The sequence below is a fragment of the Haliotis rubra genome, unplaced genomic scaffold (genome assembly GCF_003918875.1).
Source record: "Haliotis rubra isolate DU_JTF1 unplaced genomic scaffold, ASM391887v1 Scf658, whole genome shotgun sequence".
NCBI classification, from domain to species: Eukaryota; Metazoa; Mollusca; class Gastropoda; order Lepetellida; family Haliotidae; genus Haliotis; species Haliotis rubra.
This window is the reverse complement of record NW_025767366.1, coordinates 96,952-124,106: the sequence shown is the minus strand read 5'-3', so window position 1 is coordinate 124,106 and position 27,155 is coordinate 96,952. Positions and strand designations below refer to the sequence as shown.

General features: G+C 38.6%; 1 protein-coding gene and 1 long non-coding RNA gene across 2 annotated transcripts in view; one reads left to right on the top strand and one right to left on the bottom strand.

Moving 5' to 3' along the window:
* LOC124257325 (recombining binding protein suppressor of hairless-like) overlaps positions 1-16,503 on the top strand; it is a 40,143-nt gene extending 23,640 nt beyond the window's left edge. The window contains 12 exon segments of the mRNA XM_046691360.1: positions 2,195-2,222; positions 2,225-2,292; positions 3,467-3,632; positions 4,886-5,060; positions 8,368-8,505; positions 8,991-9,103; positions 9,829-9,969; positions 10,500-10,655; positions 11,005-11,079; positions 11,081-11,109; positions 11,300-11,381; positions 11,887-16,503. Coding sequence (XP_046547316.1) covers positions 2,195-2,222; positions 2,225-2,292; positions 3,467-3,632; positions 4,886-5,060; positions 8,368-8,505; positions 8,991-9,103; positions 9,829-9,969; positions 10,500-10,655; positions 11,005-11,079; positions 11,081-11,109; positions 11,300-11,381; positions 11,887-12,057 — 1,342 coding nt within the window. The 3' untranslated portion in view covers positions 12,058-16,503.
* Positions 7,758-26,914, bottom strand: LOC124257326. Its single transcript, XR_006893237.1, has 3 exons — positions 26,738-26,914; positions 26,351-26,356; positions 7,758-7,773 (listed from the first exon to the last, which is right to left on the bottom strand). It is a non-coding gene; the product is annotated as an uncharacterized LOC124257326 (long non-coding RNA).
* Positions 26,915-27,155: the final 241 nt, after the last annotated feature.

Sequence of the window (27,155 nt, the reverse complement as noted above, 5' to 3'; positions counted from 1 at the left end):
AGTAGCTGTCAAGTTCTCAGGGATATAAGGCTAATAGGCCAATGTTAGCAGGCTCTCTGTATATTTATATCTAGTAGCACTGTTACAGTGTTTCTAATGTTGGACATTATCGTGATGAAGGCACGATACTTGCGTTTTACTATTGACACCTATTTATAACCTTTGTGACTCTTGGCTGAGATGTGTCAGATGTGACTTAAATATGAACGCAAATAACTCACTCATCATGTTGAGGGGGAATTTTTAATCCAGTATATGGCTGCAGACATCTCTGATATGTAATTACGAACTTCGCAGATATACTTTTTTTATAGTTGTAACTTATGTAATGGCTTTGCTGAGTGGATTTGTATTTCTCTGATGTCAGACCAGTGGAGGGAACGGGAAGCAGAAAAATCCTGAGATTTTAACAGTGTCATGTTTTTCTCATAATTTGAATCTTTCATAAATCCATGAAGCAGACGTGTATCTGAAAAGAGTTGTGTCATAAAACAATATTCATTCATGTGTTTAGAAAGGCTAAGGATTGTAGTGATGCTAGTACAAGCCATAGTTCTCCTACACAGGGCTGTGGAGTAGCCTAGTAGGTAAAGCGTTCCTTCATGACACCAACGGTCTGGGTTTGGTTTCTCAGCTGGGTGCAGTGTGAAATACTGTAAAGCCCATTTTTCCAATCCCCTGTGGTGATATTACTCGAAAACTACTACAAGAGATGTAGAATCATCTTGTTCTCTCACCTACCCACCGTCCTGTTTCCAAAATGAAGACAGCATGTAATTCTGGTAGTTGATCGCAGACCAAGTGTTTTTCACTCAGTACTAACCTGTGTAACAGCTGTAGAGAAGACAATGCTCTATGCATCTTTCCCTACAACTGACACATTCAACTTTCACACCTTCTGCTATGGTGTTTGGACAGTGTTAGATATCGTGAAGGGGTGGGTGGGGATCGGGGAGTGGGTAGGGGCAGGTGTGTGGGGATAGTGGGGTGGGCAGGTGTGGTTTGCTTGGGTCATTCAGGATTGATGATGTATTACTTGAATCTAGGAACCCCAACATCTCTTACTTTTTCAGTTATGTCTGAGACAAAGACAACTTGACTTTAATTGTGAATTTCACAGTTTCACATCGTTGTCTAACACGTTTGGTATGATGTCTTGGTGGTTGAAGTTCATCAACTATGATTGATAATATTCCATATTTTAATTTATACAATTTTTTCTGGTACATGTACACTATTGTTTGTTTGTATTATGACCATTCATGAACTTGGAGGACCAGAAATCACAATCTTGTGGGTAAATTTTAGGTAAGAGGGGTTAGCAAGTATTATTTGGTGGTTGCAAGAGATAGCTGGAATATATGGTAAGGCTCGGGGGATTGTTGACTGCGTTCTATCCTAGTTGGGGGAACTGATGCTCATGATGTCAGTCACTGGATTGTCTTGTCCATCTACAGACTGATGGACTAATACTGTTTGTGACGTTAAAAAAACCCCAAATCACAGGACCCTGAAAATAGGATGTCAATGACGACCTTTGTACTAGAGATGTGATGTTAATATGATGTTGGTGTTTTCAATGACGACCTTTGTACTATAGACGTGATGTTAATATGATGTTGGTGTTTTCAATGACGACCTTTGTACTAGAGACGTGATGTTAATATGATGTTGGTGTTTTCAATGAGGCGATGTTAATATGATGTTGGTGTTTTCAATGACGACCTTTGTACTATAGATGCGATGTTAATATGATGTTGGTGTTTTCAATGACGACCTCTGTACTATAGATGCGATGTTAATATGATGTTGGTGTTTTCAATGAGGACCTTTGTACAATGTGTGAAGCCCATTTCTGGTGTCCCAAGCCGTGATATTGCTGAAATAATACTATTAGTGGCGTAAAACCATACTCACTCACTCATTCAATGACGACCTTTGTACTATAGACGTGATGTTAATATGATGTTGGAATTTTCAAGGACGACCTCTGTACTATAGACGTGATGTTAATATGATGTTGGAATTTTCAATGACGACCTCTGTACTATAGACGTGATGTTAATATGATGTTGGGTGTTTTCAATGACGACCTCTGTACTATAGACGTGATGTTAATATGATGTTGGTGTTTTCAATGACGACTTTTGTACTATAGACGTGATGTTAATATGATGTTGGTGTTTTCTTTCAGGGAGAACATGAGGAAGTACTTACGAGATATCGTGGAGATCAGATCCTTGTGATATTACATGCCAAAGTGGCGCAGAAATCATACGGAAATGAAAAAAGGTAAATATTTAGACAAACTTTCTATTAATTGGTTGGTTATGGGATGTATTTACAGTTACAGTTTCTTATGCTATAAGACTGATGCTATGATATTGCTGCACTTGAAATATGTGGCATGTTGGTTATAATCACTAAAAAATCAAGACCAAAGTTGACAAGCAACATGTTGCACTTTGAGGTTTGTTGCCATGTTTAATATTTTAGATGTCATTTTGGGCGGTGGGGTAGCCTAATGGTTAAAGCATCAGCTCATCACGCTGAAGACCTGGGTTCGATTCCCCACATCGGAACAATGTGTGAAGCCCATTTGGGATGTCTCCAATGTGATATTACAGGAATATTGCTAAAAGTGACGTAAAACTATACTCACTCACTCATTAGATATAATTTCTTTCTGGACTTTCTTATCTATAATTTCACTGATGCTGATGGGTAATTCTCTGTACGACATGGAAATATTTTCCATTGTCTAATACAATATATGCTGGGGTGTTTTGGGGTAGAAGTTTTGGAAAAGTTCTCATCTTGTGTTTAATCCCAGGTTAAAATGTCATCATGCCCTTCAAGCAGACCCACAGGAGAGATAACCAACTTTGTCCATGTAAATGTACCTCTTGTGATAATGGATTACTTGACATAGTGATTTATAACCCATGAAGATCCGGGTTGGAATTGATCTCAAGCAACCCATTCTTGTTGACAGAGGCGACTAATGGGATGGGTGGCTAGCTGACTTGGTTGACACATGTCACCATATCCCAGTTATGTAGATTGATGCTCATGCTTTTGATCACTGGATTGTCGGACCTGGTTGACAAATGTCATCGTATCCCAGTTGCGTTAAATGATGCTCATGCTTTTGATCACTGGATTATCTGGTCCAGAATTGATTATTTACAGAGCACCTCCATATAGCTGGGCTATACCTGCCTGTGGTATTAAACAGCAAACATACAAACCAAAACAAACACTGATTTAGAAATTCAAGCCCATTTCCTGTCATGCTAGCCATTTATTATAGTAATAGTTTCATAAAATATGCCAAAATACATAGATTTTGCATTCAGGATCAACCATTGATTCATGGATTAAATACTTTGTGTTGACCTCTATGTAGGTGTTATCAATTCATAAAGTATTGGCTGTTGAGTGACGCTATGTTTGTTTTGTGCAGGTTTTTCTGCCCACCCCCATGTATATATTTGTTTGGCAATGGGTGGAAGAGGAAGAAACAGCAGATGGAGGAAGATGGGGCATCGGAACAGGACACACAAGTGTGTGCCTTCATGGGCATCGGTAACTCCGACCAGGAGATGGTACAACTCAACCTCGAGGGCAAGGTGAGGGGACATTCAGGAAAGGGGAGTCTTGTCAAAAGGGGTGACTTATGGAAAGGGGCATTCTCTTCCCACAGAGGTTACTTGTCATATCTTCCTACAAACCTCTGTTCTAATATGGCCATATTTACCGGTTCTCATAAAATCCCCTAGCGGCCAAAAATTGCAACACCAATTATCTCCCTTCTTTCTATCCAATCAGAACACGTTACATCAACTTAGATCCAGCTTGACTAATCCAAGCAAATGTGGGGCCACAAATATCCCGTCTCTGCCGGGGACTTGTGTTGGTGTGACACACAAGGCATTTAATGGCTAGCTTGTCCGTTGTCAACGAGCGCGATGGAGACGCCATTGATCCACTATTACATGACTGAGTTCTGTCTAGGGGAAACATTTGCGCATTGCGCAGGGGAAGAGGTTCTAGTTTTCCCGAAGCATACAGAAATTACCGAGACCTTGGGAATGATCACTTTTGAAACAACGTCGCTGATTGCACAACTAAATCTGATTACAACCAATCACGAATCCTGAACACTCGCACCATGAAAGAGCCGTATTAGAACAGAGGTTTGTAGGAAGATATGACTTGAGTAACGTCTGTGGGAAGAAAATGGGAGACTCAAAGAAAGGGGACACTATAAGAATGGGAGAGACTTAAAGGAGTGGGAGAGGGAGACTTAATGTAGGGGAGACGTGGAGAATTAAGGCAGGTGTAGCAAGAGGCCTGGGGATTTGGGGTTGGGGAACTTACAGGAAGGGCTTTCTTGGTTAACTGTCTTGACTATAACAATTCCGTAATACCATTGGGGACAGGGATGGAAATAACCCATTGCCTGACATCCGAGTCCAGTTGTTGTTGTTTTGTTGGGCAAGCAAATTTGTATATCACACTGTACCGGTGTCCAGTTGACTTTCCAACGTTAATTATGTTGTTTATTTAAAAAATCAACAACAAAAAACGACCGGTAAAGTGGAAAAATTATCAGGGCAAGTGAGTTTACATGTGCCACTGTACCGGAGTACACTAGCAATTTTAGAGTTATTTCCACCCCTGTAGGAAAGGATGGCTCTCACCAAGATGTCTTATATCCAAGATCTGTATCATTTCAACTTTTCTACACATACCAGAAGAATTATTCTGTACTGAAAATTGAATGAACTGAGGTATAGTTAATCTTGAATGTGGTGTATTGTTTTCTCATCCTTGTTGTGATGGTATTTGAATACATTGTCTTCTTCTGCTTGTCTTTCAGAATTACTGTGCAGCTAAAACCTTGTATATATCAGACTCTGATAAGAGGAAACACTTTATGTTATCTGTGAAAATGTTTCATGGAAATGGGCAAGACATTGGGCTGTTCCACAGTAAACGGATAAAGGTCATCTCAAAACCCTCAAAGAAAAAGCAGTCACTGAAAAATGCAGATTGTAAGTTGTGTCTTTTTATTTGTTTCCAATGGTTCTTCTTATGCAGTTTTCATATATTCATTGAGGATAATTTTGTTAACTTTGATGATGAATGTTAATAAAAGCCTCACAATCTATACCACTCGATTATCGGTTAGGTCCCTTGAGTCCGACCTTTGGATGGGTGTAAAAACAAACTGGTCGGTTTGCTTGGGTATGCCTTTAAAGTCAATAGACAATGGGCAGTCAATGTTTTGACAGAGGTACGGTGAATGCTAAAATGTACACCAGAAAATAACTGAACAAGGATCACACTGTAAAATGTCATTTTTATCTAAGCATTCATTGGACCGAAATTACTGTTGTCAACATAATAGATAATACACATTTATAAAACATAATGTATACATATAAAGTTTATAGCACTATAATATGCAATTGTAAATAACATAACATACAATACATAATCTAAAAAAACATTTATAACACTTCAAATGGCCATTTCCCTTTGGAATTAAATTAGATAAATACAATTCATATATAGTGAAAGACCATAACATACAATACATAATCTAAAAAAACATATATAGCACTTCAAATGGCCATTTCCTTTGGAATTAAATTAGATAAATACAATTCATACATAGTGAAAGCACAATATGCAGGCAACACAGATGAACCAGAACCAAGAATCAGGAGCCCAACAACTTCACACAATAGGAGGCTTTGTTCGGTACAGTGGTGTCGGCCATCAGCCCTGTGTACAACATGGTCCATATGTATCCAGTTATCAATTATAAAGTACTTCTACAAGTACAACAAGGCTTAGGTTTAGGGCATGGAGGATATACCAAGTCAATAACTTTACAAGCCACTTATACAAGAACATTGATGCATGGGAAGTATTACAGTCCATATACAGAGATACATCTGATTTTACTAAGCACTTATACAAGTGTATCAAAGAATGGAAAATATAACAGTCTAGGTATTGGCATTGTCCAGGTACTCCATCAATGCCAGGTTGTTATTTGCAAGCCTAAGCTTCAAGGTGTCTAGTCGTCTCTCCCAGATCTCTGTACTTCTGGGGTGTGTGTGTGTGTGTGTGTGTGTGTTTGCAGTCTTTGGCCGGCATTGTACTAAAGCAACTTTGCCTCGTTCAGTCCAAGAACTTGGCCATCTCGAAGAGGTTGGGATGTTTTCCCACAACCTTCTTGAGAGGGCCATGCCAACCCTCGAGGTTGTTGTTTGTGCTGGGACCGTCAGTATTGAAATGATAAATATTAATAGATAATCGACAAGATTTGACTTCATTGTGTATAGGTCCGTGGTTGTGGTCTCCAGGTATTGGAAATTATGTCGTTCACTGTTGAGACTGATGATCTGCAGTCTTTCTGAATGCATCTCCACGAGATCCATTCCTCCCTTTTCCTCTTGTTCACAATGAACATATAACCATTTACACATAGCTATCTTCCACCACGAGAAGTAGGAAGAAACTTATTGTGCATATGCCATAACTGAAGTTGTGGAAATGATGATGAAAACTGTCAGTTCATTCTTATAGCTTGCAAGTTTATGTAAGAAATTGAATAACTCACTACTAATGAATTGAGTGAACTAAGATTAGTCACTAAACCCGCTGGTACAAATGTCATATTTCGTTGCCTGAGTGAACCCATTTTTCATTTTGTAGAAAACCAGTGTCTCAATCTCTTAAAATAACACCATTGTCACAACATCAAACATCAAAGGATTTTTACCTCGACCCAAAGGTCGAACTTACGGGACTACCCCCTATTATCTAGTGTTATATCTGCTGTCTGTCACATAAACCCTGAGCTGTATAACTAGGGCTTGCTAAAATGACCAATAATTAGAAATATCGTTGATATGAAAAATAATTAATGATTATCAATATGAAAATTGTGTTATTGATAATATTGTACGTTAACTTTTGTGATAGTCAAAGGTTTTGATTCTCTCACACAATATGCAAATATAGGACTTAATTCATGGTCTGCTGTTAAATTATGTTGAGGAAGCTGTTTAGTTAGTAATCCATGCAACAACATGTCATCAATCATGAGTCATGTGAAATATATATACATTTCTTTCTGACAGTTTTAGGAATTTTACTCATTACGTCTCCGATGCTTATGGATAATCGATCGATATTTATTAAACGATTAGTGATCTCTATGATCTATATAGATAGCCAGCCCTATGTCAAACCATGGGGGCGGTGGGGGTAGCCTAATGGTTAAAGCGTTGGCTCGTCACTCCGAAGACCCGGGTTCGAATCTCCACATGGGTACAATGTGTGAAGCCCATTTCTGGTGTCCCCCGCCGTGATATTGCTGGGACATTGCTAAAAGCGGCGTAAAACCAAACTCAGTCAGTCAGTCAAACCATGACCAGTGTTATCTCCCTTGTCACCAACTTGTCACCAACTTGTCACTGTATTTCTGTTGTTCGTGAACTATATACCAACAACAAATATGTGTTCTTAGAGCGAGTTCTTCACAAATATTGTATGATGACAAATGAGTTCAGGATATTTACTGTAACAGATACACTGGGTAAATGGGGATGCTATAGAAAGTATATGACTTATTGCTTATTTTCTAAACCAGCTTGGGTGTTGGGGGGGCTTAGTGGTTAAAGCGTTCGCTCATCACACAGAAGACCCGGGTTGGATTCCCCACATGGGTACAGTGTGTGAAGCCCATTTCTGGTGTCCCCCGCTGTGATATTGTTGGAATATTGCTAAAAGAGGTGTAAAAATAAACTCCCTCACTATAAACCAGCTGATCCCGTATGTATATCATGTATGATTGATCAGAAACATCTGGTAATGTTACTTTAGTTTGCTAAGCGCTAGTAAGGTTGGATACACTGGCTTGTAAGACACTTGTTCATGTTTAAATATTCAGCTAATTCATCGATAAAGGGAACCTATTCTGAAATGAAATTGTTCTGCAAGAGAGTTGTTATCTTGAAATGTGTGTGCTGCAGTTACAGTTATGTTATTTCCGATGTGACATTTAAACTCTCTTCTTGGTCTGTCATGTAAACATTTGTGAAGCAACTTGTTTTACAACTCCACATTTTACTCTTGTGTATTATTTAGCAGCTACTCTATGAGAAATGTCTTCAGACATTATGTATCATAGTTCATTATTTCAAAGCGATGGTCAAAGGGAGATAACTCAGCATATCTTGACAGAGCAGATTGGTCCAAAGTGTGAAAATGTAGACAATAGTGTTGATGCTGATGTTGATGTCATTCAGTAAACATTTGTTTATTGTTGTTTGTTTATTTCAGTATGTATAGCTTCAGGGACCAAAGTTGCATTATTCAACCGACTGAGGTCCCAGACTGTGAGCACACGCTACCTCCATGTGGAAAATGGCAACTTCCATGCAAGTTCTACGCAGTGGGGAGCCTTCACAATACACTTACGTAAGCCACAGAGAACTCGCGGATTATATCATGGGGCTTCTGGGATATATATGTGTATAACCAGTTGCTGGTTTTTAAATTTGGTGTCACAGTGTATTAAGTTGAAAATGATATTGTTATGTTAAAATGTGAGTTTAATAAATTGCTTTGAAAAGTAACTTTGTATTTATAATGGACTTGAGTAGATCTGTAAACTTCCTCTCATTGCTATGAAATAATGCTGATGCTATGTCAAATTTGAACCCACTCACTCTGGGTTACGACTGGTCCCCGGGCAAATTCTGCTGAGAGATGGATCAGGTGATCAGGCCTAGTGACATCATTAGCATCTGTTGTGTGGTCCAGTCTGGGTTATTGGCAGTCCAGTTTCAGTTTGCTGGAATATCGCCGAGAGTCACAAGTTGCTATGTCAGAGCAATAACCTTCAAACACAACGTAGACACCATTTCTCCTCTCTTTACCTTGACCTTTGTTGATTGTTTCAGTGGATGACAATGAGGATGAGTCTGAAGAATTCACCGTCAGGGACGGCTACATCCACTACGGCTCCACGGTCAAACTGGTCTGCTCTGTCACGGGCATGGCGCTGCCCCGCCTGGTCAGTTCCCATTCAGTTGATTCATGATTTAGTTGCCACAGTGTATCATCAGGGAGCTGCTTGTGTCAGATACAATTTTCACACGGTGACATGTTTGTGCTTCTAAATTTAAGTTTTGGAATTGGTCAAGATCCTCAGCAAACAAACTCAGCTTTTCTTGGGGTTTACAAGATCAAATCAATATCACCCCTAATATTTTTGCTCTTAAAGTAACATTATTTCCATCTTGGGTATGAAAAGAGTGATAAATCAGTTAATCTGATATGATCCAAAGCTCTGCTTCACCATCAGAAATTGTTGTACATTTATTGCCAACACAGTTAATGCAGCATCCTTAAAAAGTTTCCATATCTGAATAGTTAATACAGTTGAAAGAATTGTTAATGTACGATGTTAAACCCCATTTCAGCTCACCTACTGTTAGATGTAGTTTTGGGTGGAGTGTTCACAAGATAACTGGAATATTGAATACAGCATTAAATTGTAAACAAGAAACAAGATATTAAATCATAGATTGTATGAAAATATAAAAGATATTGTAGGAGAGGTACCGAAAAAACATGTTTTTGTACTCTCCATACATCAGCCGCCATACAACATTTATATGTATATATTATGTGTGTGATCTGGCGAAGTCAGCTAGGTGGTAAATTGCAAGTAATTAGTTTACTGCCCAGAAGTGCACTTCATGTGTTGGTGACGTCGTGTAATGATTGTTTCTTCAGATAATCCGTAAGGTGGACAAGCAGACAGCACTGCTAGATGCGGACGACCCCGTGTCGCAGCTGCACAAATGCTCTTTCTACCTGAAGGACACAGAGAGGATGTACCTGTGCCTGTCTCAGGAAAGAATCATACAGTTCCAGGTGAGATTCAAGGAGCTCAGTGTATTTTTGGTTGCACTTGTGAAAATTAGAAAATGAAATATAAAGTGCCATTTCTGATTGACTTGTAAACGCCGCATCCTGGAAGCAATATTTTAGATTACAACAAAGTTGGATCATATAAGTGATATGCTCAGTACAATCAAGGTTTAGTCAGGGTGTTGTTTCGTTGGTCATTTGCTTTAAAGGCTGTGGTGGGTTTGTTGGTCATTTGCTTTAAATGCTATGGTGGTTTTGTTGGTCATTTGCTTTAAAAGCAATGGTGGTTTTGTTGGTCATTTGCTTTAAAAGCAATGGCGGTTTTGTTTGTTTTAAAAGCAATGGCGGTTTTGTTGGTCATTTGGTCTTTAAAGGCTACAGTGGTTTTGTTGGTCATTTGCTTTAAAGGCAATGGTGGTTTTGTTGGTCATTTGCTTTAAAGGCAATGGTGGTTTTGTTGGTCATTTGCTTTAAAGGTGACAGTGACGTGTTTGTGCTATGTTACTAAATGCTGCCATGTTTCTGTCCTACAGGCAACTCCATGTCCTAAAGAACCAAACAAGGAGATGATTAATGATGGTGCATCTTGGACAATCATCAGCACAGACAAGGCTGAGTACACCTTCTTCGAGGGTATGGGTCCGGTGAAAAACCCTCTAACTCCTGTCCCAGTTGTGCACAGTCTACATGTGAGTACACTCCTGGATTGCGAGATGCTTGCAGTTGCTATGACGAATTGTGCCCTTTATGCTTACCAGGATCCAGTTTTCTGCTTTGATTGAAATATTCTAATAGTGCCATATTTATCCGTTTGTCTTGTTCAAAGTAGCCTAAAGCCAACTCTGCTGCCTCCCTGCTCTGTTCTTCCCTCCCTCTCTCTTTCACCCCATCCCAACCTTGCTGATTACTGTGAGTACAAACATTCACTCAAGTGGGCTTCTCCAGTTTGAGGAAGGGAGATAACTCATGTCAGCTATACTTAGGATCTCATTGTGATGATTTGGTCCTTTGTGAACATTGTGGACATTGCTGTTTCAGCTGAATGGAGGTGGGGATGTTGCAATGTTGGAACTCAATGGAGAAAACTTTACTCCTGCTCTCAAAGTGTGGTTCGGGAGATGTTGAAGCGGAGACCATGTTCAGGTTAGTGACCTTGACCTTGTGTGGTTCGAAATGTAAAGGTAACATTGCATCTAATACGCAGTATTACTAATAGTTCAGACTGTTTTTTTTCCAGTAGAATTGTTAATTGGCTCAGCGTAAGAGACAGAGATTGAGGACTTCCTGCAGGAGTTGCAGACTGTGATGTTGATGATGCTGTTGATGTTTTCAGGAGTGACGAGAGCATGCTGTGTGTAGTGCCCGACATCTCTGCCTTCCGTGCCGGCTGGAAATGGGTCAGGCAACAGTTACATGTAAGTCTTAAACAGGAGTGAATGTAGTTTTAAACTGAAGACGGCTGAATCATGATGGCCTACAGTAATGTAGTCTTGACCAACTCAATGGCTGCAAGTATAAGCAGGTATAAATACAGTTGGCCAAGTCACAGAATCTCATCAACCAATTCATCATAGTTGTCGCTTGTTGCAGGAATAGATTACTTGAGACCAATTCTACCCTAAAACCCTGACATGATTTGAACATATGAGGGATCTTATTAGAGGCAGGTAGTTAGTGACGTATTGTAAGACAGCTACAATGCAGATGATTAAGGGTATGAATTCTTTGGTAAATTTAAGAAAGATAATTCGCATTCCTTTCACAATTGATCTTAGTTTGAATACTGAAGTCTTTTGACATTTTATTTATCTCGTATCACAACAAAAGTTGTTTTCAATGTTTTAGGATCTCTACCCCTTCAACTTAACATTTAATTTTTTTTTTTTTGTAAGTATATCTAATGACATACTGTCTCTGCAGGTGCCTGTATGCCTTGTGCGTAACGACGGTGTGATCTATGCGACGGGACTTACCTTCACATACACGCCTGAGCCCGGTCCCAGACAACACAGTCGAGAAGTGGACAGACTGTTTGGCAGGAACACTACGGCCAGTCCGGACTCTACATCAAATTACAATAACCAGTTGTGACAAGACTGATAGAGCTATCCTCACAGTGATTGGACAGACTGATGTGCCATCACAATGTTGTGACACTAACAATCATCGATTGTTCTCACCTCCAAGTTGATGTTTGTCAACCTGTGACATCTTCATCTGTTGCCAGTCTTTTGTTCCTCCTCTCTGAAGAGTTACATTTGAATTGTAGGTTATTTTTTATAGGTTGGTACTTTTTTATATGGATTTTTAAAAAATATATTGTAACTATGTTTAGATTTCCTTTAGAAATTTGATTTCAAAATTCAAATTTTTAAAAGTATTTAATATTTATGAATAGAGGAATAGCCTTTTTATAATGGTATTTTATGAATAAATTGTAAATAAGAACACTGACATGTAAATAATGGAAACAGGGGAGACGACTCTTTGAGTTGTAAATGGGAGTGTGGTCTTGGTAGACGGCGCTACGATCTCCTGTGCCTTGTTGGTAGCACAGTGCCTTTATGGGAGACAACTCAAGACTTTGTGGCGTATATATAAAGTGCTAAACACATCCTTCAGGCCTCGTCACTGATTTCCTTTGGAGGCCTTTTAGCTGTGATTTTGTATCTGACAATGAAAGCCAGTTGAAGCTACAAGCAGTGATGTCTACGACCTGGAATAGTTACCCCTGTCTGTTTGGTTGTGGTTTTGGAAGCGCGCTCCACGCAGACATTGCCAGACTGTTTCATCCAAGCTCCGTACATCACCAAATCCGTGCTGTATATATGAAGAACTGTGATTGGGTGCCTTGGACAAGGGGTGTGACTCGGCAGCCACAAATCGGCAAACAGTTGCAGGTTTCCCATGCGTCACAAACCCTCTGTACTAACCTGGGTGATAGCGAATCTAGAGACAGCTCAGTGTTGTACATGGCTAATTTCCTGAAGGGCAACATGTAAATTGTATAAAGACTTGTGCCATTACTATGTACAAAAGTAAAATGGAAGAATTTCTATTTTTACCATATATATGTAGGTCTATGAAATAGGCAACCAAAGTTGTCGAAACATGTATGTATTTAAAGACATCAGTAGGTGTGTCATAACAGTATGGATGGAGATTCGCCCTGATTCAAACAACCGTAAGATTTTAATTTTACACATCATCACATCATTTAGCTGTGTATTTTACTTCAGTAGTCGTTTTGTTTTTTTAATGAAAACAACTCTCTTCATCAAGAATCATCTTATGGATTGTGAGATTAATATTTATTAGCTTTTCAGTATCTGTTATTGTTTGGTTCAGTGGTAACCTCACTCCAGTTGAAATTGTTAAAGTCTTTAGTGAATTTGCATGTTTTTGATCTGTTCGTTGGTCTCTCTGTTAGTCTGTTGTAATGAAAGAATAGTGCTATAAGCTGAATTCAATACATGAATGGTTCTGTATGAAACAGGGCCGGTGGGGTAGCCTGATGGTTAAAGCGTTCGCTCGTCACGCCGAAGACCCGGGTTCGATTCCCCACATGGGTACAATGTGTGAAGCTCATTTCTGGTGTCCCCCGCCGTGATATTGCTGGAATATTGCTAAAAGCGGCATAAAACCAAACTCACTCACTCACCAAACTCACAGAACTTGTGTCAAGGGTAGATGATTGTGATGAGTTGATGAGGTAGCCTTGTGGGTGAAGCATTTGCTCCTTAGGCTCAAGGCCTGGGTTCAACTCCCACATGGATACAATGTCAAGCACATTTCAGGTGTGCCCTGCCATGAGGTAGCTGAAGTTTTGCTAAAAGCCTCATGAAACCATACATGGGTAATCCCTTTTGTTAGCAGTACAGACCAAACCAACTGAACCAAACATCTATTGTACTGCAGAATAATGTTTCTAGGATTAACCTGCATAGAATCTTTGTATATTTATATTTTTAGGTATCATTCCTGTTGTATTGACTGTTTGCAGGGTATTTTAAAACCAGATTTCCACTTAAAAGCACCTGGGTTGTTAATGCAAGGGGGATAACTCTTGTTGCTTTATGCAGTGGTCTTTTATTTTACCAAGTTTCAGCTTGAATACTTTGTAGATCTAGAAAATCTATCTAAGGTATGTTTTACAGCTGATATTCGTTATTGCTAATGGGCTGAAGATTTTTAACATTCAGAATATTTTTTATTTATTTTTATAGTAAAATCATAATTTACAAGCAGTTTGAATAAAACGGAAAATATGTTGAAGTAGTTACTATGGGTATCTCATGGGTGTTTTATGTCCATGTGTACTGAAAGAATTCTTGGTTATTAGTAATATAATTTTAATATCTGGATTTTAAAATGTTTCATTTATATATTTTCAAGTTATATCATCATCCAAGTATCTATATATTTGTTGTGTACAACATTAATTTTAACAAATGTTTTGTAGAATTTGGAATCTGACAGCACATTTATCTTACAGACCAAAGGTTGTTTGTACTTCTATCATGTTTCTTCACGTTCAGAATGATTCTTGCGTGAACGGAAATTGTTAAATATTATTTAGGTATTTTATATTCAGCTATTTAACTTGGTTACTCTTTATAATTTCTATATATGACATCTTGTTAAGGGCTTGTGTCCCGGTATCATGCACTGGTGTATAAGGACTAACAGGTTATGTGTTCAAGTTCTGTCAGCAAACTAGAATTAAAGTTCATGGTGTTAGGGTTTTTGTTGGTCAAATATATTTTAAATAAAAGACACAATATCATTTTTTTCCCTTATAGTTATAATCATAGGTGGGAGGTGACATGTATTTGACCATTGTAGCTTCATCAACATCTGAACGTCAGACATTGTTGTTTTACATTAGGAAGATAGTTGTTAAGAAAAATGATTTTGTTTATTGATGTAGAAATCACTAGCCTAATTGAGCAATGTGTTTAGGTTTCCATTTAGTAATCATAAACGAGATATGTTGAGGTGGGCTTCAAAATATTTCAAAATTTGAAGTGTTCACAAACTCTGAAGTTCAGTGCCCAGAGTAAGCTCCCTTCCTTGTTCCAGGATCTATTGGATTCTGATGTTCACCTTGATTATACACTTTGGTCTGTCAGCACTATGCTATTGCTAGTGGGTTTCACCAAAGAGATGAATAATAAGGACTTTCATGTTTCTTCCCACACGAAAATGACACTGTGATAATGAAAACTTGTGCCATGCAGGGCTATACTCAACACACATTTAAATATCATTTTTCACACTACCGACAAATGCTGTGAAATTACAAACTAATGGAAATGACATGGAGCTGGTGGCCAAGTTGTCTCAAGCCAGGCAGTGGTGTTGTGTCCCAACACTACACAGAAACCAGGCTTGAGACTGACAGTAATCTAACTGATATACTGTTCAAAGTGTTGATTAGGCAAACTTGATAACCCTTGGATCCTACTGGAATCCTTGAATTGAATGTTGGCACTGTGTGCTCTGAGGACTGTCACAGAAACAAGAGTGTTCATATTTGATCAAACAGGCACCAGAGGTGGGAGGTGACATGTATTTGACCATTGCAGCTTCAATACTATTACCATCATAGTTAATACTTAGTGCAGCACATTGAATTATTATGTTATGATCAATTGACTCAGAGGTTTTGAGTTGACCTAGATGTATTGGTGTGTACAGTGGAATAGGTTTGGACAATATAGGCAGACTTTTTTACGATAATTAGGGCCTAATTTATGATAGTTGAAGATTAACATATTAAGATATTTTGTATTACTGGCTTTGGCATAAGCAGTTTGTTTTTTTATATCTTTACTCATATGTATAGGATATATGGCGGCAAAGTTCATTCCACTGCCCTGTTTTGCAGAGGGTCGTATCTCGATGCTTGTGAGAGTTACGATGTCCTTGAGAAATGGGACCCAGGGCAAAAGGTTTCACTTCGGTGAATCTGTGTTTTAATTCTCATGCTCTATAACACCATTTTTGATATTTCACAGGCTTTGTGTACAATATGTTCGTCCACCACCCGTTAATACCTCCGTCGGCGCACAATGTTTAGTGATCTGTCGTTACGGGATGTTGAAGTAATGTTCAGAGCAGACGAAAGCTGTGGCACGTGTTGCATGGGAATACCGTGTGTATGATGTAACCTGAGCTCTCATTGGTCTGATGAAGCGGTGGGATTCCTCTTGTTTGACATGATTCATTGGTTAAATATAGTTACTACACAACACCGAGTTTGTATGTATTCACAGATGGTGGAGGAACATAGTGTACACGACCAATGACGTATTGACAATAGTTACCTGATTATCATTTTCTATTATGTTTATGCGTTGTTTATATGTACAGAGAACTTAACTTTAACCGTTGTTTGAATCAGGGGGTTCTGTGAAACTTTCTAATGCCTCCCAAGTGTACATACTTACAAATATGTCACACGTATAGACAGTTTCAGACCTAGCTTTTGTAATTGCCTTCTGTATAAGATTTATTAAAATGTGATCAACATTTCAGCATGTTATGTGTTTTCTTTGAGTGAGTGAGTTTATTATGTTATTTATTTAGCAATATTCCAGCAAAATCACAGAAGGGGATACCTGAAATTGGCTTTACATATTGTACCCATGTGGGGAATCGAACCGGGTCTTCGGCGTGACGATCGAACGTTTTAACCACCTCCCCGTTTTATCTTTGATACAATGTAGATTTGACACTTATATTAGCAGGTGAAGGGGCCCTGATGACTTATAGGTCTCTGGCGTCGTAATATGTGGTGTTATTACTCATCTTTCACAACTCAGCTTCAAAGAAGTGCTAATCGTACTTACTATTCAAACCCTTGAAGGTCCCATGCTTGTCGTAAGAGGCGACTATAACCGGATCGGGTGGTCTTGCTCGCTGGCTTGGTTGACACATGTCATCGCTTCCCAATTGCGCAGGTCGATGCCCATATTGTTGATCACTGGATTGTCTGGTCCAGACTCGATTATTTACAGACCGCCGCCATATAGTATTGCTGAGTGCGGCGATTCCATATTGAGAATCTCCCAATGATTTCAAATTATTACAGTAAATTTTGTTATCAATGGTCATATATTTCGTTTTTAACGACGCGTACTTCGAGTTTAGAATCATTTGATACTATATGTCCAGTTACTGTTTGATATTAGAGTCAAGTCGCCTATGGTGTGGGTATCGGCGTGCTGCGTCCCCTAGTTGCGCCAGGATCTGCCGAACATTCAGGGGCGTAGCTACCATTATAGAAAAAAGCCCGGGTTTACACAAGATTGTTGCTAAAAAGGTTGGACAAGACCTCAATACTATCTAATATATAGCTTTGCAACCTATCGGGCTTACACGAAACAAAAATGGCTTGCTACGCTCCTGACATTGATTGAATACCCATTCGTCCTGTTGATAGGAAAGTGTCGATGTGCTCTACAGACCAGGAACTATCTTTAATCTCTTCTATGCTCAGTACGAGCCGACTTAACTAGAGCCGACACCAATATTTTCGGGTGTGTAGGCTACGTATGAGGATGGCAATGATGCGTTTCCTGTGCGCCGATCAAAAAAGCTATCCTTACGCTAAAACTGATGTCAAGCTTTTACTGGCGTGCTACAGTGTCTGTAAAGCTTAGGAAAGGTACTTTCTGTTACATTATCCGGGAAAAAGAACCACGGTTTTCAAGGAGACGGCCGAACCCCATAGCCTCATATTTCTCAATTGCCACTCTTCGTATTCAAAGACCATATCCGTCGTGTGTGTGTTCACAAGTCATGTTATCAACTATACTGTCAGTCTGAAGATATCTGAAGATAGTTCCAACAACACTTCAGCCAAGTGCTCCATCTGGCGGTCCTTGTTATCATATTACACCATGACGTATTTAAACAAGCAGTCCCCTTAAGCCCACGCACGCGGAAAACAGGGGCCCAAATTCGGAGTGACTATGTTTCTTATTTAGAAAATCGTGCAATGACTTGATGCTCTGACAATATTATGACACTTGCAGGGAAACATTAATTCGCAAGAATGGGTAATTATCTGGACTGAAACGGAAACGAAGAGGATGTAATGTCGGGGGAACGGGGGAAAATCTATGGAACGATTAAAGGAAATGTGATCAGTTACATTTTCGTGAATTTACGTTGTCCTCATTTCTCAGAAACTTGTACCTTCGAAGGAATAGGTGCGCCACTGTTGTCACAAGATCCGATTAATGAGGACCAGATGATACTCGCAGCTTACTGATGCATAAAATCTTCAATCTCACACATCACCTGTTGATCTTATACACAGCATGAAATATAACGCTTTTGATCTTAAATGCATAAACACATCTTTTTCATTTACAATAGCCCTAATACTTTTTGTTTCGATATTCCCTGAATGACAAGAAACCAGAGAGATTGTTTGACTCTGGACGGTGTGGAAAGAACCTATAATTGTTCACTTTTTGTTTGCTTGAGCTGGAGGAAATGCAAGACAGAGACTTAGGCCGTTTGGTGTATTGTAATATTTCCGTTCAACGTATAGTAAACAATTATACAAACATGATTTTTTATGTGGGCATGCTCTGCCATACGATGTTCGGTATGGAGAGTATAGCGCCATATACCTGGAATATTGCTAAGTGCGGCGTAACACTGAACTCACTCACTCACTCACTGTGGAGAGTATAGCCTAACTTTGATGCGAAGACGATCATCACACACACACACACACACACACACACACCCATTGTCAACATGGACATACGACCATCATAGCGCGAAATTCGAGGTGAATATGCATGTGTGCATGTTGATCGTTGATCGTTTTTTTAAACAGTCACCGTGCCTAAATACGCATCTTGCATCGTTGATCACTTTGTTTAGCAGGTCCTAGGTGTGTGTGTATATACACGGTGCATGTACTATTTAAACGAAATTCACGATTTCCACTTTCAAAGACGAAATATGTCAGAAGGCTTTAATCAAATGATCAAAAGTGCAGCAAAACAGTCAAAATATACAATTATGGAAATGAACATTTTAGATAAATTCTTCACCTGCATTGTGTTTACACATTTCAATACCTGTCTTTCTCAGGTGTCTTGAAAAAGATGCTATCCGGTTCCTAATCCGATCTTTTGTTTTCAAAAGCATCAGATAATTTCATTAGATAATCCTGGAATCATTCTACACCGAATCGGCCTGAAATAACAGACCTTTAACATACTACTATCATTGATGGAATATTAACTGTATTAGAAATGTAAAGTAAACGTAATGCATAAATTGTATAATACATTATATAAAATGATTAAGTGAGTGAGTGAGTGAGTGAATGAATGAATGAATGAATGAATGAATGAATGAATGAATGAATGTTTTTATGGTTACTGTATATTTATCATGCAATATAAACTGACGGCGTCAAAAGCATAAACTAAATTTCTGGAACTTATGTAAATCCCACATCTATTTGAGGCCATACGTTTACATTTTCTACACGAACGTGATATTTTGTAACAAAATAGAAACGATGGATTACGTCTCCATATTAATTGAACCGAACGTATTTTTGCAAAGTGAAAGGACAAGAAATGGATTTGACAGTTGTGACTATCATTATGACAAGGTGAGACAATAAATATTATTAGTCCAAATGCGACACAGAGCTTGGCTGGGTTTAACCCAGCCCTGGCGTACACTGTGTCTGATATGTCCGCTTGACAGGCCTTAAATATTGAACTCTGAACCTTCACGCTAATCGGCCTATGCGACGGATTTCCGCGTTACTTAAGAACAGGTGGATACGAGTACAATTATCGGTGTGGCTTTAATGAGATGTGTTTCAAGAATGCATACTTTTTTGGGTTTTGTTACTGTATTACTATTCAGAGAAACAAAGTTGGAAATGAAACCTGAACAGCATTCACACTTGCTTCGCTCTTTATAACTTTGTGAAGGTCCAAAGAAGAAACAAGACAGGAAACACGAAACACTATATGCAAACAGAATCTGTTTTGTTATTGGTTGTTTTTGTCCCCGCCCTAAGAAGAAACATGAGACAAGATACACAAATAACAACCAGTATAGTACCTAGTAGCCCATTTCTGGTGTCCCCCGCCGTGATGTTGCTGGAATATTGCTAAAAGCGGCGTAAAACCAAACTCAGTCAGTCAGTATTACCTAGTATGGCGGCTTTAAAAACAAATTGAAAATTTGTTCCTGAAATGACCAATGTCAATATCCTCTAATGATCAACATAGGGACATAAAAGACATGGATTGCAATATGTTTGATCGTTTAATGTTTGATCATTTAATATTTGATCACTGGATCTAAAATTCCTCATGAAGTCAGTTTGACTTTTGTATCATTAATGGCTCTCGTCTGTAATATGTTTATGGATATGAGATGTTTATCAGCTTTGCAGCAAATGCTAATTCAAAGTACATTAAGTGATATATTTGGGACTTGGTAGGTGGTGCTCGGAGCTTTAACAGATCAGGGATAATTTCAGCTTTATCTATCAATTTTAAACACAAAATTCTGTGACCAGAGACACCGAACATATCTTGGACATTAGGCGTGTCCAGCAAATATAGCATAGTACTAGTACATGTACAGGGTAAAACCTCGTTTTATTCCGTTTTCATGAAAGAAATATTGATGTCATCCTACATCAAACTGTCGGCTACTATAATGAATATGATAACACTGAGAAAATATAACCGACTTATGAACGAAAAACCGTACAATACACGAACGAACGAATTAACGAATTGATGAAAACATATGAATAAATTGAGAGATCAGCGTCAACAACACATTCACCCAACAATAAAATAGTAGAAGTATCGTACAATTTATTCGTAGATGAAACATCAATAATATTTACCTGTAACGTCTTTTTTCTGTATGCCTTTCCAGTACTTCGTATTTTGTCGAGACCAAGATCTAGAAAACGTTATACATTAGTTTGAAACATTTAATCGATCCAGCTGCAAATTTGAGGAAATACCCTTTCCTTCCCCTCATCAGGTGCTGCTACTAGAGCTGTAAACGGACATTGTGGTAAAGCCGTTTGCAGGGAATACATTATTATTCTGAGGTTGATAAAAACTTGCTAAATTATAATACGGAAGATAAAAGTAGCTTTTCCAAAGGCTAACCTGTGAAAATAATAGTACCTCCACAATCTGATATTGTACTGCCCACACTAAGCTTTATCAACATCCAGCGGCCTCTCCCATCATTGATACTCTGTCAATCACAGGACTACAGAGATAGACACCAGTCCAGGACATCCACCGCAGGGAATGCCCAGGCAGAGGTTTCGGTCTCATAACTAAATACAGGTGTGTAGGATTTTCTCATATTTTAACTATAAAAGACATACATTGAGTAGGACTCATCATTAGTTTACTTGTAACTGTCACAGTTCACTTGGATTCACTTGTAACTGTTCCAGTACGACTTAAAATTACACTCCAGCAACGTGTCCTTTACAAAGCTTCACGAATAACTTTCAAGGATGGAATCTTCTTGTGAGTTTGAATGTTTCATCACCACACCATCGCAGTGATACGTAGCGCTTGAGACTAATGGCCTACCCGTCACCCAAGATGTACATTAAATATTTTCCTTCAATATTCCAGATTTCCTCTGTGTAGCGTCACTTCTCCTCATCAGCATTGGCACAGATGTCATCTCAGCTAGAACACTGTCGACACAGACGCCTCACGACGTCACGACAGTGAACAGCCAATCAGATGGTGGTTTGGTACTGACAAGAATGAACGCCGCCATTATGATCCTGAAAGATGTAGATTATACAACAAACAACAGTTTCAGGATACTGGTATGTATAATGTATGGATTGATTACGGATTCTGCATTCAACTGGAATTACTTGGCTATTCTGTCGATAAGCTATTAGAAACTACATTTTGTCCAGGTCAGATATCGCACCCGTAGTTTTGTATTCCTGTTTTTGAGTCGTACACCATAGTTGTACGGGATCACATATGTCTTGAGTTGTAGTGAGAGAGCTGAGTTTAACAACACTTTGAACTGTATTTAAATTTAATTTCGCCAGACCTAGCCTGAACTACAGTGCAACGCATATATTAGCAAGTACAATGTGCACCCGTTTCTATTTATTACAGTGCACAGCATTCTGTGAGACTTACCACCCGACCAACACGTCCTGCCATGACATCAACGTGGCTGCCAAATCTTTCTCTGATCTCTCCTCACTTTCATCAAATACTGAAACACCAGCCGAAGATTTGGTAAGTGAATATTCAATAGTGTCGTGATCTTGAAGTCATTACACTAATTGAAAAGACCCCCCCCCTCACTCACACACACACACACACACACACACACACACACACACACACACACACACACACACACACACACACACACACACACACACACACACACACACACCACCACCACCACCACCAACAACAACACACCCACCCACAAAAAAAGAAAGAAGAAAACAATAAGTTCAGTTTAAAAAAAGCCAAAATGATATGGCTTCTAAATGGATGAATGAATGGATGAACGAATGCATGATTGAAACGACAATATCTTACTTAAATGTCATTACAGCCAATGTTAAGAAACCACAAAATATGTTAACGGATCAAAGGATACATGGATTGATAGATGTGTGGGTAAATGAATGAACTATTATTATTTAAAAAGAGCTTGGTTAGGCCATCAAATCCGCCAGAATCACATGTACATTATTTATATCTATAAGACATACATCAGTGAGAAACGTAACCTGGAAACTCTTCCATTCATTCCACTTCAGAAGGAGCTTCAGACAATATGTTCTGTAACCAGCAAATACCTGGTCCAAGTTGAACAGATGGTGGTGGAGACCCAGAGACGAAGTTGTATTGGAAGTATATGTCCATCCTCAGATACTTGCTGTGTGGCAGAAAGGACCAGGGACACCAAGTACTGCCAACTTTGGCTTCTGTCCACCAGGATCGCCAGTTTCCAACTCACTCTGAAACAAATGGTGAGAATTGCAGTAGTTGTCAAATATGCAATGAAGCCATGATTATGTTTAAAACACATCTCATAACAGAAAGTGATTGGCAGTTTGACGAAATTTAGAATGTTCGCTGAAACAATCAGTGGTCTATTAAAGTTGTTATGATATAATATTCACATAATAAAGCAAGGGCATGAAGTTTCCAATATTGAGAATTGTCTCCAGTATAATGGTTGGTGCCATGGTTCAAACGTTTTAGTGGAGTAAGGTTAATTTAGCGTGACCCAAAACAGAGGGCTTTGAAGTTGTTTTCATGACTGACCAATTGTATTGCGGTTTGGAGAAGTTCACTTTCTAAAAACTCTTTGTGTAGCAGTAGCATGACGGTTATTTTACTTGTTACAGATTGTGGCCAACGGTTTGCCAGTGCCAATCGCTACTTCCTCTGAATCTCATGACGTCATCACAAACCCAACTCTACGAGATCAAAGGGATCTGCACATTCTGTCCAACGCACACGATACATGGATCCGGATGTTGAGCATCTTGAGAAGAATCCTTGGACATTAATTTACCATGAATGAAGATGCTTGATGGGGTGCAGATCTCAGTTCTTATGTTCTATCTTTATTTGTTGACCGCTATTTATTGACAAGGAAAAACGATTACGCTGTATGTCTTCGACATATGATATTCAATGCCCTTCAAAATTGTCAGCGTGACTTTAATCATTATCTACTTGAATTCATATCTTCATTTGTCATATGTGCACATGATACATAGATCCACATACTGGACATCTTGAGAAGAATCTTCAGACTTTGTTTCTCATGCAGTGATGTTATGGGAGTGAGGTCTCCCTTTTAATGCTTGGAATTGATTCTTATTTATTGATATGACTCACTAAAGGAAGAGTTGGTCTGTTTGAGCATCCATATATCCAATGTTTGGGTAATATCAAAAAGCAATACAGTGAGGTGTAGATCTCTGTTCTCATGCTTCATTGTTATTTATTGATATCATTCGCTGACACTAGGTTTGGTTTGTTTGAACATCCATATATCCAATGTTTTGGGAAATATCAGGAGGCGATATTGTGGGGTGTAGGTCTCTGTTCTCATGCTTCATTGTTATTTATTGAGATCATTCGCTGACACTAGGTTTGGTTTGTTTGAACATCCATATATCCAATGTTTGTGGAATATCAGGAGGCGATATTGTGTGGTGTAGATCTCTGTTCTCATGCTTCATTGTTATTTATTGATATCATTCGCTGACACTAGGTTTGGTTTGTTTGAACATCCATATATCCAATGTTTGTGGAATATCAGGAGGCGATATTTCGGGGTGTTATATATCGACATCATTTACTGACACTAGGTTTTATCTTTTTTATAATTTATGGGTGTGTAGCATAACTCCTCTTATATGATTCATGTAGATTTATTCCTGTATATATAATTGTTTTGTCATAATAACATGTACCGCAACAATGTTATTCACTTTCCTCACATGATCGATTCATCTGATTTGTCTGTTATCAATTTATTAAACATCTAATGTGACATCTTGTAACTATATCTTAAGTTCACTGTGTGTCTGTGTAATGTATGCGTCTCAACTAGATTTGAGATAACATTCGCCCGGTCTCAAAGACCATGTCTGTAGTTTTTAAACAATAAAATAAATTAAAACTGCTTTAAATGTCTTTCCATCTGTAATATTATTTACTGGAATACAGTATTCAGTATAACTTACAAAGCTGATATCATTCTTGCATCACCGCAACTATTGGTTTAGCCAATGTTCGTGCAAAATATGACAAGTAACAGCCAATCGGTGAAATGAATCTTTCCAGAGAGAAGTGAACTGCTATAGTGAATTTTGAAAATGCTACGTTTGATCTCTTATTTCCTTGGTGACCCCTCAAGAAGGACACTTTCCAATATCTACTTAAAACCTGTCATAGGCATAAAACTAAAAACACACTTACTCACTCACCAATTAGTCGATGTTTCTCTCCGGAGCATATTGTAAGGCTCATGTGGTACGCATAGGCATAAGAAGATTGTTTTTCCAAAAAGAAACTTTGTACTTTTATACAAGGGAGGCCTTTTATCCATGATTAATAGAGGTCTAAAAGGATCATATACCTTATCGACCTTTACTGTTCTTAATTGCAAAATGGTTTTAGGTTTCATGATTCAATTGCATTTTAAGCACATTGGCATGATATTGGAAGGAACGAACCAGTCGTCGCATTCGCCATCAGATATATCGGATCAGTTCCAACCATCATCACATATTGATGCTTTCAATTGTCTGATGCTGTATCCCACATATAACATCAAATGTTTTTTCATATATACTGAGGGAAACAAATAAGGGAACACGGGTTCAAAGTAATGTTCCTTTCTTTATTCATAAGTTTTCACCTACAGTGCAATACAAGGCTTGTGAAGAAACTTGGAAATGAAAAAAGGGACACTTGTGCTTTCATGTGTTCTGTTATTTGTTTCCCTAATTATATTATGCGAAGATAAACGTGTCGGTTTGTGTGACAAAGCAATGAATCTTTGTATAAATATGAAGGACGCTCTTTTACTACAGCATATTACTTGGTAACGTTCCTTTTATAAAACATAAATATTCGATATCCGCTTAACTTGAGTGTGTTGATGGTATGAGTCGATTTTTTGATAAATGATTACCTCTATCCCTGCAAGTTCTGGGCTACACGTGCATCAGATGTATGTGAAAGAGAACTATTGCTTTGAATTATATAGATCTCTTCTGACAGTGGATTGCAAAATTGAGCAACATATCAGATGTGACGCCTTCAAACCGGGGGTTGATTGTATGAGCAATCATCGAAGCAGCCGGACCATGGTGATGACTCAGATCACTGAAGCCTGTTAATTCCTCTTTAAATTGGTTCTGTTGACAAAGTTGTGGTACCATTTACCTCGACAGCCTGGTAATTTGCACATTGAATGAAACCCATCTGTTACTGGAGTTGATAGCATTGGGATCGGGGCGGTGGGGTAGCCTAGTGGTAAAGCGTTTGCTCGTCACACTGAAGACCCAGTTTCGATTCCCCACATGGGTGTGTGAAGCCCATTTGTGGTGTCCCTAGTTGTGATATTGCTGGAACATTGGTAAAAGCGGCGCAAAACTCAACTCAGTTATAAAGACACCGTTTTATAAACACACATGTACTGATGATAACAACATATACCTAATTGTTATCCAGTGTGGCTCACTCAAAGCACAGGGAATTGCAGCATCTCAATAGAAAAGATACTTAAGAAATGCTTGGAATCATGCAGCCAGAAAGGGAACAGAACCCTGGTATTCGGTGGAACTTGACGAACACCTTAACATCCAAACTATCGGTACCCTTTATATTCATTTTTGTCTAGCGCCTTTTTCATGTTATCAACTGAACTGTCAAATGAAGAGAGGCTTGAAGACAGTTTCCTTGTTTATATCTGCTATGTGGAATTTAAATAGCCAGTTTTCCTTTCAGACGAAAAACGGTGGATAAATTAAAACGAAAACTTTCTCTGAACCGTATTTCTTTACACATTTTGCACCAAGGGAATGTTTGGCAAAGAATATATTCACTACAATTGTCGCAGGTAATTGTTAATTGAATTAGTGAACATGTTTTTATTAGGGCTTCCACGGATACCCGAGTACTCGAGGACGAGTCGGGTTTTGCTGGACTCGAGTCCATTTTCTAGGACTCGAGGACTCGAAAAGGGGAGATAACTCGAAGTATTGGGTTACGTTGACAGACTGCCTGCCATGTACTGAGCATGAGCGGCCGTTAACGTCTAATATTAAGATAAGATATAACTTTAGTATCCCGGGGGAAATTCTTATACATCCAAACTGTCTCAAAATGAATATGTACACAATTCACAAAAATATACACAATAATTACATGCACAAAACGAAAGCTATTTACACAATAAAACTGACATGATATAATTCAATTAACCACATAGGTAAAGAGGCTGAATAATTCTTGTTGTTATCACATGGTGATAATTCAAAATATTTGTTGCATTCACGAATACTTGATGGTATGAAAGACTATCGAGCTCTGTTTGTTTTGAGGGAAGGTAATCGACAGCAGCGT